Consider the following 11,290-nt stretch of genomic DNA (forward strand, 5'->3'; position numbering starts at 1 on the left):
GGGAGGTGGCGCCCCTCTCAGCGCCCCCATGCGGCACCTTTGGCTGGGAGGGGTGCCTGGGGAGGAGCCGTGCAGGGCGGGAGCTTGGGGCAGAGTGAAATTCACGTTTAAGCGTCCAAGGGGAAGACGTTGCGAACAACGTCAGCGCTGAGTCGCGCGGCCTTCTGTCCTCAAGCCCCCGTTACCTTGTAGTAGAAGAAGTCGTACAGGCGCACTATGTGGTGCTCGTCGTTGGGGTCGTGGCCGTTGACGTACCTGGGGGTGGGGGCGCAGTTTTGAGTGCGAGCGTCGGTGAGTGTGTGTGTGTGTGTGTGTATGTGTGTGTGTGTGTGTGTGTGTGTGTGTGTGTGTGCGCGCGCGCGCGCGCGGGCGTGTTTGTGCGAGCATGTGTGCATGAGTGCAGGTGTAAACATGGGCAGTGGAGGGGGCTGGAACGAAAAAGCATACGGGCGCATGTGGGGACGCCGTTATGTCTGCGTCTGTGCAGGAAGACAGGATTTGGCTAAATGCACCACGCGCCCAGCTCGCACCACACCAAGTGCGCCGACAGCACCACGCCAGGACTGGGTCCAGTGCCCCCTAGGCAATCCATGAACGCAAGCCAACTCCACCCGAGGCCAGATCAACCTCACCTCAGCAGCTTGATCTCGTCCAAGGACTGGTCAAAGTAGTCCTTGTTGTTCTTGATGATCTTGAGGCACACCAGGCCGCCCGTGGCCACGTCCAGCGCCTGCACCGCCTGGCTGAACGCCGCGCTGCCAAGGAAGTCCATCACCTGGGCCGCGTGAGTAGGCATGGTGAAGGGTGGTGCGCGGGCGTGCCTTGGACGGCCCTTGCTCAAAGCCGAAGTGCTCCAGAGGTCGACGGCCCGGCGGGGCGCCGCAGGGGGCGCTGGGATTTGGGGACACCACTCCCGCCGCCAACGCCGCCCCCTTAGCACAGCGCACACAGGGCTCTGGCCGAAGTAGGTGCCCTGGCCCCTGCCAGCTGGCGCTGTTGACCATATGGTGGCGGTAAGGACCATCCAAAACACACACGCACCCATACCCACATGAACACACTCATACACATCCACAAACGTGCACGTGCACACAAACACCCATGTGCATGCGTACATACACACATGCACATGCAACACACACGCTCTCACACCCACCTGGTAGCGCCCCGCGATGAGGTCGTTGCGGCGGATGGGGAATTCCTTGGAATCCTCAAACCCTGTGCGCCGCCGCCTGCAGGGGGTGAGGTGGCGGCGTGAGCGCAGGGTCTGGGGACGCAGCGCGCGGCTGGCAAGCAGGCCTCTGCAAGAGGGGCGTGGCCGCGCGTGGGCGCCCGGGTCGCAGGGACGAAAGCCTGCCGACCGCCGCGCCGCAGCGCGGAGCGCAGCCGGGCGCAAACCGGCGCGGCACAGGGACCGCTGCAAGCACAACCACCAAGGCAGGGCTTGGGACCCGTCGCAGTCGGTTCGTGTGCCCATTTGCAGTGAAAGATGCGCCTCGCCGGGGGCAGGCCAGCCAAGAGGGTCCCACCTGTGCACCACCCTCAGGTCAAACACCTCATACTTGGCGTCAATGTAGGCTGGGTCGTACTCGTACAGCAGGTTGCCAGACTGATGAGAGACACGCATGCGCGCGCGCGCGCGCGTGTGTGTGTGTGTGTGTGTGTGTGTGTGTGTGTATGTGTGCGTGAACATGCGAGTGTGCTTGTGGGAGTTGCGTGCAATTGGTGCCAAGGTGGGTTCAGGGGGGGCTCAGGGGTGGCGAGTATGCAAGCAGGCATGTGGCAAGCGGGAATAGCCATGTCACTCGGCACCGCAAACGGGACACACGTGCGCGCGCACACACACACACACATGTGCAAGCGTATACGCAAACACAAACTCATCACATGGCAGCACAGCAACGACACCCGCGCTCGTGTCAAAACCAGTCACGCCCTCCCCTGGCACCTCCCGCGCCCATACACGCCCCACCTCGTCCACCACGTATCGGGCCCCGGGCGTGTCGGTGATGTCGGTCGCGCGGTCGCTGGCGCTGCGGGCCGCAGGGGACAGCACGGCCCCTGGAGTCGGCCCAGGTTGGAGCGCGCAGCCAAGGGGCGACGCGCAGGGGAGAGGGGTCAGGAACCAGGCAATTTTCTCGAGTCATGATCCCAACCACGGCTGATCAAGAGATCCGGTCTAAGGCATACAAGCAGCTGGTTGCGTGGTTTGTTTGGTGCGCATCCCCCCAGCTCACCCTGCGGGTCGCCTAAGCTACCCTCCTCGTCCTCGCCCCGGGCGGCTCCGACGCCGCCGCTGCCGCCGCCCGCGCGCCCGCCGCCGCTCACGCTGCCGTCGTCGGCGCCACCGCCCGCCGGGCTGCCGCTGGCGCCGGCGCGGCCGGCGTCGCTTGCGGCTTGACACGAGTGCTGTGTGCTGCTGCCGGCGCCGCTTGCGGCGGGCGTGCAGAACGTATCCTCCTCTTCGCTCACAAACAGGGGCCGCGCCAGCGATACAGGTGGCCGCCGCGCCGCGCCCCCCGCGCTGGGTGATGCCTGCTGCTGCTGCTGCTGCTGCTGTTGCTGCTGCCGTTGTCTCGCTCCCTGCTGCAGGCCCGGGCTGCCCGATGCACTTCCGGGCCCCTGCGCCTGCAGCTGCTGGCTGGAACTCCTGCCCGCACTGGATGACCCCTGCACTCGCTGTGGCTGGCCAGGGCTGCCGCCTGCACTGCCAGGCCCCTGCACTGGATGCTCCTGCTGCTGCTGCTGCTGCTGCTGCTGCTGGTGTGACGGCGGCGGCGGCAACTGAGGAGGGCGTCCGTCAGCCCTGCCCTCAACCGCCTGCTGCTGCTGCTGCTGCTGCTGCCGTTGCAGCGGCAGCGGCAGCGGCGGCGCGACCACCGCCATTGAGCTGTCGCAGCTGCTGCCCGTCGCGCGCCGCGACTGCGACGGCGATAGCTGGTGCGACACCAGGCTCTTGCTGCGCGTGGCCTCCGCCGCGGCCGCTGCCGCCGCCGCCGACGCGGACGCCGGCCCCTCCCACCATGTGTCCAGCTGATGCGCGCTGGCGCTGCTGCCCTGCCGCAGCGGGGCGCCCGTGTCGAGGGCGGCCGTGCAGAAGGGCAGCACGGCGCCGCCGCCGCCGTGCTTGCCATGGTGGGAGCCGTCTGCCAAGTGCAGGGGCATGTAGGCGCGGAGGCTTGGTTAAGCGGCGGGAGCGGGCGGGTGCGCCCAGACGAAGGCCCCAAACCCACGCAGGCAGGGCCGGCCCAAGCTCATGCCTCCCCACCCAATGGGTGAGCAGAAATCTGCTCTATGCTCTGGAACAAGGCCTGGCCATCACGCAGCCCTCTGGCAACGCCCCCCTCTGCCGCCGCAGCCCCACGCCGCGCCTGCCGCCAGGGCCGCACCTTCGTCATCCGATGCGCCCCCGGCCCCGCCCGGCCCGTGGCCCGGCCCCGGCCCTGGCCCCAGGTCCGGCGCCTCCTCTGCGGTGCGGCTGTGGCTGCTGGCCCACGTTGAGAACACGCGCTCGGCGCGCGCCTCATGCACCTCCTCTTCCTCGTGGGTGGGCGGCGTGACCGGGAAGCTGAACCCGCCGCCGGCCTGCGCCGCGGCGCTGCCAAACGCGCTCGCGCTGGACTCACTGGGTGCGAATTCAGGCATGGATGCAGGAGCGGCGTGGCGAGGAGGGACGCGGGAGGTTCGTGAGCAAGCGCGGGGCGCGGCAGAGCAGAGTGCCTGCGGTTCCCCACCAGCAACGGCAGCCGCCGCCGCCGCCGCCGCCATGGCCTCGCTGTTGGTGACGGGGCCGGGCCCTCCACAGCCCTTTGCATCATTGCATGTGATGAGAACACCAGGACCCCACCTTTGCAGCGGCCCCATCCAGCTGCTGCCCTCGCCACTGTCCCCTAAACCGCTGCCGCCACTGCCTCTGCCTCCGCCGAGCCCCAGCGGGCTCGGCCGCGGCGCCGCCGGCCCCCCGGGCGGCGAGGAATGGTGGTCCCCCGCGCCCTGCCCCGCCGCGCCGCCGCCGCCGCCGAGCCCTAGCACGAAGCCGCGCTCGCTGCCGACGTCGCTGGTGCCGCCCAGCACTGACCCGTGAAGCACATCAAGCGAGCTCGCGCGGCTGCCCGCCGCCATGCGCAGTGCGATGTCGAATATTCCGGGCAGGTCCCCGCTGCTGCCGCTGCCGCCGCCGCCAGCGGGCGCGTCGCCACGCGCCGGCGCCGGCGCCCCTGCTCCCGGGCCCCCGCCGCCGTCGCCACCGGCGGCGCCGGCCTGCTCCCGCGACGCGTCCGCCTCCCCGCTGTTGCTGCTGCCTCGCGGAGCGAAAGACTTGGCGGGCGGCGGCGGGAGCGCAAACTCAATCTCCGCGTCTGTAATCACGGCCTCGAGCATCACCACGCCGCCGCCGCTGCTGCCGCCGCCACCGCCGCCGTCCCCCAGCCCCTCCGCCCCACCCCGCTTCGCGCCGCCCGAGAAGCTGCCGCCGCGCCCGCCGCCGCCCGCCGCGCCCGGCGCGCCGGCGTCCTCCTCCCCCCAGTTCGCGGCGCCGCCTTCGAAATCGCTGTCCAGCTCGTCAATGAAGCTGTTTGACAGAGACTCGACCCGCGACAGCCCGGGCTTCGCCTCCGACGCGCTGCTGCGGCGGCTGGGGTCCTTCGTTGGCGTCGTCACCGGCTCCGCAAACGTGATGCCCGCGGGGCCCTCGTCCCAGGCTGCCTCCTCGCCGCCGCCGCCGCTGTCCGCTGCGGGCGCGCCGGTGCTAGCGCCGCCTCCGCCGTCGTCGCCGGCGGCGTCGGCGTCCCCGGGGCCCCGCACGCATGGCAGGGCTGCAACAACCAAGTCACGCAAGGGGGCCGAAGGTACCAGAAGTGGGTACAAGGCGTAAGAACGTGCCTGGCCACCCAGCAAACACGCCAACTCCATTGTGGAGAAACCCGCAGCCCTGAAGTGTCCTTTGCAGCACCGCCAGCCCTCACAGCGTTGCGCTCCCAAGGACGCCGCCGCCTGCCATCGCTGCTGCGGCGAGGCTCCACTCTAGACCGCCACAACTACGCTGCCAACAATCACCCAAGCTCCAGCACACACATACACACACACACACACACACACACACACACACACACACACTCATGGTATCACCCGCACGCGCTGCGCGCACACACCTCCAGGAGACGACAGACTGGCAGAGCTTGAGGGGCTCCTGCTGCCGTCGCCTGGGGGGCTGCCTGCGCCAGGCGTGCTCGCAGACGCGGGCGTGGCGCCCCCGCTGCTGCTGGCGCCCGTCCCCTGGAGGCCCAAGCCGCGAAGTATGTCAACGGAGGACTCGTCGTCCTTCACATGCAAAAGAGGGCAGTGAGAGAGGGGTGCCATTTGCCGACGGTGCAGCCTGGAGCGAGCCCTGGGGCACCACCGCCGCCGGTGCATTTGAGCCGCGCCACGACCGGCCCCGGAACCCCCACCGGGACTAGGCGCCTGCCCCCGACCAGCCAGCCAAAGTGAGGCCGTCCCCGCAGCCCGCTGTGCTTCCCGGGGCACGCAGTCGGTGCCTGTGCATCGGCCCGCCCCTGGACCCCTCCGCCGCCGCCGCCGCCGCCGCCACGGGCGCTAGCAGGCTGCGCACCTGCCCGCGTTCGAGGTGCTGCGCCGCAAACTCGTCCTGCCGCGACACCTCGCGCCGCCAATACCCGACGTCGTCGTACCCCTCGTACTCATCCACATCCGGGTCCTCATACAGCCGCGTCGAGCCTGGGCGCGGCGCGGGGCGGCGCGGCGCGCATGGGACGCGGGCGGCAGGGACCCTAACAGCGCCGGGGGGTCGGGGACCGGCGCGTGCCCGGTCTGACGGGCCGCGAGCGTGCTGGTGCGCGGGTGGCCACGCTGAGGCCGGCGGCAGCGCACATAAAGCGCGTGTTCTGAGGACCCACGGGCCAGCCGCAGGCGCAGGAGCTGCTGCATGGCGACAGGGGCTGACAGTCGCTAATCGTGGCGCCATTGCGCACGCCTCCTCGTGCACACGTCCTGTGCATGGCAAGGGCGCATGCCGACGCCCGGCGTTGTCCCAGAGGTCCGTACATGCAGCGTGCTGTCCTGCGACCGCTGTCTCACTGCCCACGGCCCGCCAACGCGGTTTGCAAGGGTGAACGCACCGCTCAGCCTTCGGGTCAGCGTCGCTTCGGCGCTCTGCCAGCGCCGCAGCGGCGCTTCCTCCGCCTGCTTGAGCAGGTCTTCATCATCCCTGTGTACGTCAAGAGCGATTGGATGAGCGCATGGGCCGCGATCGTGAAGAGGAGGTCAACTTTTAGATCAATCCCGCGGCCTACGCACCGTGTCACAACGGCCTCTGCCGATTTCGCTCGATGCTCGCCATCGTGTTCTCCGCGCCCGCTGCTGCTGCTCGCGCCATCTGCACCAGGCTCTCCGTCCTCTTCGTCCGCGAGCTCGCCCCCCTCCTCCTCCTCTTGGGGTCCTTGCAGGTCCTGGTTAAGCTGCTTCAACACTGCTTCAGCCGCGTCTGGGAAGTGGGCCTGCAGGAACGACAGCACCTGGCCCAGAGTCTGATCTGCGTATTGCTCCTCCTCCCCTGCCATTTTTAGGGCCTCAGCTCCACCGTGAGGCAAGCCATGACACTCTGCAGGCTGTATGGGCTCGCAGGTGGGCGGGGAAGCGAGCGCGGTTTCAATTGACGTCAGCAGCAGCTGCCATCCGCTCGTTGCAGCTTTGCAAGTTGTTGGCAAGTCTGGCCGGCCCCCGCTGGACGAATGCAGGAAGTGCCGGTGTATTGGCGAATCCCCGACCGTGGCGCATGGCGCAGGTCTGCCTTGAAGAGACCGTCGTCGTCCCACAATTCAAGTGGGAGTATTGACGCAAATCAGGGGGTGGGGAGGGATGCCTGCGAGGGTTGCCTGAAGCGTATCAAGTGTCAGCCAGCCCATTGACCTCCAGCTGACTGCCTTGGCCTTGAACTTGAGAGCACATCATAGCACACCGGAGATCATATGAGGTGAGTTGTTGTGACAAGTCCAGCCAGGCGGCCCGAGCGTTGTGCACAGACTCGCCACCTCATGTACCACGGCCAGCGCCGCGCAGAGCAGCGCACTCTGCACGTGCAGCCAGATGCAGGGATGCGAGGGCTGCTTTTCGCGCCGAACCCGCCGCAACGAGGCTGGGCTGCAGACGCCGCCACCTCTGCTGCAGCCAGTGCACGACGCGGCTGCAGCCAGTGCACCAGCCGGCGCGTTGGCCCATAGGAATTTTAACGATACGAACGGCTTTACACGCGAACCGGACCGCATGCACCACGTGTCATGATTTTGGACGCATGCGCAACCATGCGGATGCGACAAGGGAACCAGGAACCCGCAGAGTCATCAACAGGGCAACCCACAGAGCAGGCGCCCCGCAGGCCGGGACACGGCAGCCACCCGGCTGCGGCCGCAGGCTTCTGCGAGAGCCTGAGCCCCTCAACGGAGTCCCCCTGTGTGCAAGCCGCCGCCTCGCCAGCTCTGGACGTGCCAGCCGCCTTGGCCACCCCCTAGGCCTGGCCGGCCGCCTGCGGATATCTTTGCGCCTGTCACTCCTTTGGCGCGATCATGGTCTCTGGCCGCACCCAGGCATCAAACTCCTCGCTGCTGAGGAGGCCCAGGCTCATGGCCGCCTGCGGAGGGGCAAGGGGCGAGGCACGGGAAGCAGGAGGCCTAGATCAACCAATCGGGCGCAGATCAGATGTCGTGGCCCAAATCAAGGGCTTTGAACCAGACCAAGTGCTTTTGCGCAGGTACAGCAGGGGGATCAGCGCTTGGTACAAGGAGTGGCGCTGCTTGAACAAACAGGCCTGGAATGCGGGCCACCTCAAGGGCATGAGCAGCACCCGCGCGGCCCCGCCGCGCACGCCCCGCAAAGCGCACGCCTTGCGCGCAACCTCCCCTCTAGCTCGCGGCCTGCGTGGCCCCCACCCCCACAGGACCCCCAAACACCGCGCCCCGCGCGCGCCTGCTTGAGGGTGGTGTGCTCCTTGTGGGCCTTCTTGGCGGCGGCCGCGGCGTTGTCGTAGCCGATCTTGTTGTTGAGCGCGGTGACGAGCATGAGGCTCTCGTGCAGCAGCTGGTCAATGCGCTTGCGGTTGGCCCTGGTTTGGGGGTTGACAGGGTGGAAACAGCCAATCCTATTAGCTTGAGTGGGTGCGGTTTTGGAGCCTGATGGTTGCTTTGGACTAATAAGTGTGCTCCTGATTTGATTTGCCCCGGGCGGTCCGCGCTGCTGGGGGTGCTGGGAAAGATACAGGTTGCGGGGGCAGGCCTGCAGGGGGCTAGGCAGGCGTGTGGTGGCTGCGCAGGCAGGGCGGCACGTGGCGACACCCCCTCCGCAAGTCTCACTGGATGCCGACGACGCAGTTGGACGCGAAGGAAGACGACGCATCTCCCAGCAGGCGGACGCTCTGTCACGGAGAGGGGCGGGTCACGGGGCGGCACACGGGAATGCCCCCGGCGAGGCAGGCTTGTGAGGGCTCAAGAACGGATTTCATGTGTGCCAAAGCCGTTCGTGGCAGGGGGCACGCGTCGGGCGTGTCTGGCTCAACAACTGGTGATGACACAGCATCCCCCTCACAACTTTTGGATGCGCGAACGCTCGCGTCCCCCAGGGCTGCGCCCAGCCCAGCAGGCCGCAGGTGTGATGGGTTCAGGCTTTGGGGGCAGCACGGCGCGTCCCTCCACCCTCACCTGCAGCAGCGCGGCGATCATCATTGGCTTGAACACGTTGAGCTCGAAGTGGCCGTTGCTGCCCGCCACGCTGATGCCCGCGTTGTTGCCCATGACCTGCGGGGACAGGGGGTAAACAGGGGAAGGGCGGAGGCGGGGGGGAATAGGGGGCCAGTCAGAGGGGAGGCTGTCAGGAAAGCAGGGCGCCTCATGGTGCCAGCACCTGGCACAGCACATCCCGCTGCAACCCCCCTGCCTTCACAATGAGTAACACTGCACAAAGATGTGCAGGAACGTGAATCAATGCCCCCTTTGCTAAAGAAACAGAGCATGGTTCAATACGCACCCACACCAACATCCGTGTGCGCCCCCACCTGTGCAGCCACCATGGTGAGCGCCTCGCACTGCGTGGGGTTAACCTTCCCGGGCATGATGCTGGACCCGGGCTCGTTCTCGGGCAGCTGCAGCTCACCCAGGCCGCACCTGGCAGAAGACGTTGGGGGATGAAGCTTTGTTGGAGGGCTTGGTCGCGGTGCTGGAAGAACAGGGAGCATCGTAGATCGGCCGCTCTGCGCTGCCCTGGTGGGGCAGCAAGCTCCATTCTCTGCACCAGCAGCAGCCCTCACACGCCCCTCAGCCTGCCGCGCGTCTAAGAAAGGATCAAGAGCATCCCCCACACACAAATGCTCGCCCTCTCTGCATGCGAAGGGTCGCTGCGTTGACCCCACCACCCCCCTTGCCCGCCGGCCATATCCCCCCAGATCCCATTAGGCGGCCAGGCCCATTATTCGCACCTCGGCCCCGAGCCGAGGAACCGGATGTCGTTGGCCACCTTCATGAGCGACACCGCCACCGTGTTGAGCGCCCCGCTCATCTCCACCACGCTGTCGTGGGCGGCCAGCGCCTCAAACTTGTTGGGGGCAGTCACGAATGGGAAGCCGGTATCGTGCGCCACCTGTCGTGGGTGGCGAGGGCCAGCGCAGTCCAGGCGCACAGGAAGTGGCATTGGGACGGCGAGGCGGCCGCAGCTGCTGGCTCAAGACGGTTCCTGCGCAGCTGGCCTGGTCGGGCCACAAAATAGGTTGCCCGCGGTGCCACCCAGCCTGGCATGCACTGCGCTGCTTGCACCCAAACGGCAAAACGGAGCTCGGGCGGCCACCAACAAACCTGCCGGCCTGCCACCTCCTCCTGCCCGCGACCTGCTTCAAAAGCAACTGCTATGAAACCCCTGACCTGCCTGCACACACCCAGAGAGTCACCCCGGCCCACCTGCTTGGCCACCGCCACGTCGTAGCCCTTCTTAGTGTTGAGCCCCGTGCCCACCGCTGTCCCGCCCTGCGCCAGCCGCAGCAGCGCCGGCAGCGCGCCCTCCACCCGCTGGATGCCGTAGGCCACCTGTTTGGGGGGCATGAGTGGAGGCAGGCGACCCGGGTGAAGCCTGTGCTCAATGGGGGTTCCCAGGTCACTGGAATGATATGCTAGGTGCTTGACGCAGCGAAACACAAAATTGTGTGATGCAGCCACCAACGATTGACCCCTGGGATGATGATGTGAGGCGACTAAAACCGCTCGCCTGCTGTGCGTAACCCCCAAACTCCTGGCCGAGGGTCAGGGGCGTGGCGTCCATCGTGTGCGTGCGGCCGATCTTGATGATGTCAGCAAACTCGTCGGCCTTGGCTGCTAGGGCGGACTGCGGGTTTGACCAGGGTTGAGAGGATGTTTGACCGGGTCACAACATGACTGTACCGGCAAGGGCTGGGAGTTGCGAATCAAAGCAGGGTTTTGCACAAGGCTGGGGTGCAGCTAGAACAAGTGGAGCGAATATTAGCACGCCTCGGTCTGGGGGTGTGGACAGACAGTGGATGTGCAGGACAGATTGTGTTTGACTGAGGTGTTGGATGTGTGCGTTTGACCCACGTGCAGCTCCTTGAGGGAGGGCAGCAGCGTCTTGGACACCTCTGTTGCGCCCGCGATGTGCATCACGCTGGGGAAGGTGTCATTGGAGGACTGCCCCTTGTTGACGTGGTCGTTGGGGTGGACCTGGTTCGATTTGAGGCGGGGGAAGGGGCGAGGTCAGGGGCAGGAGTGTGCAGGAATCGGCCACTTGGTGGTTTGCAGATCGTGCTGCTGCGGCATCAGACTGCAGGCCTGATGCTACGCGCGTCTGCTTTCTCCAGGTTGCCCCTGCCGCACGCCAGCGCGCGCATGCGCGTGCCTAGGCCGCGCGCACCATCTTCGAGCCCAGCTTGCCTCCCAGGATCTCGATCGCGCGGTTGGCGATGACCTTTGCAAGGGATTTGTGAGGCAGGTGTTGCAGAAGGGAGGCACCAAGTTGAGGATGTGCAGGGTTGTGTTCCAGCAGCACAGCAGCAGTCTGTCACTTGGCGCCAACGCCACTCAAGAGGCAGGCGCCCGGCTGACTTAACCCGCTGGCGCCTTGCAACTCGCCCACACCCAGCCGCCCGTGCCCACCTCGTTCGCATTCATGTTGGATTGCGTGCCGCTGCCGGTCTGCCAGACCACGAGGGGGAAGTGCTCGGACAGCTTCCCGTCAGCCACCTCTGTCGCCGCCTGCGTGACACACGCATCCAAGATGTTTGCGAGGG

General features: G+C 67.0%; 2 protein-coding genes across 2 annotated transcripts; both read right to left on the bottom strand.

The window, feature by feature from the left end:
• Positions 1-170: 170 nt before the first annotated feature.
• On the bottom strand, positions 171-6,575 carry MNEG_9409 (Dual specificity protein kinase pom1; the record flags this gene model as incomplete). Its single annotated transcript, XM_014042118.1, has 12 exons — positions 171-255; positions 633-775; positions 1,157-1,232; positions 1,530-1,609; positions 1,973-2,061; positions 2,238-3,146; positions 3,390-3,625; positions 3,848-4,814; positions 5,151-5,319; positions 5,609-5,733; positions 6,135-6,223; positions 6,313-6,575. 12 exons carry the CDS (start codon positions 6,573-6,575, stop codon positions 171-173), a joined length of 3,231 nt encoding a protein of 1,076 aa, XP_013897572.1.
• A 983-nt stretch (positions 6,576-7,558) lies between these two features.
• Positions 7,559-11,171, bottom strand: MNEG_9410 (fumarate hydratase, class II; the record flags this gene model as incomplete). The annotated part of the gene is made up of 11 exons (XM_014042119.1): positions 7,559-7,642; positions 7,960-8,113; positions 8,361-8,422; positions 8,706-8,801; positions 9,059-9,167; positions 9,479-9,639; positions 9,954-10,079; positions 10,213-10,374; positions 10,602-10,724; positions 10,915-10,968; positions 11,157-11,171. The coding sequence occupies 11 exons, from the start codon at positions 11,169-11,171 to the stop codon at positions 7,559-7,561; spliced, it is 1,146 nt and encodes a 381-aa protein (XP_013897573.1).
• Between the last annotated feature and the right edge of the window lie 119 nt (positions 11,172-11,290).

Source organism: Monoraphidium neglectum (genome assembly GCF_000611645.1).
Source record: "Monoraphidium neglectum strain SAG 48.87 unplaced genomic scaffold scaffold01925, whole genome shotgun sequence".
NCBI classification, from domain to species: Eukaryota; Viridiplantae; Chlorophyta; class Chlorophyceae; order Sphaeropleales; family Selenastraceae; genus Monoraphidium; species Monoraphidium neglectum.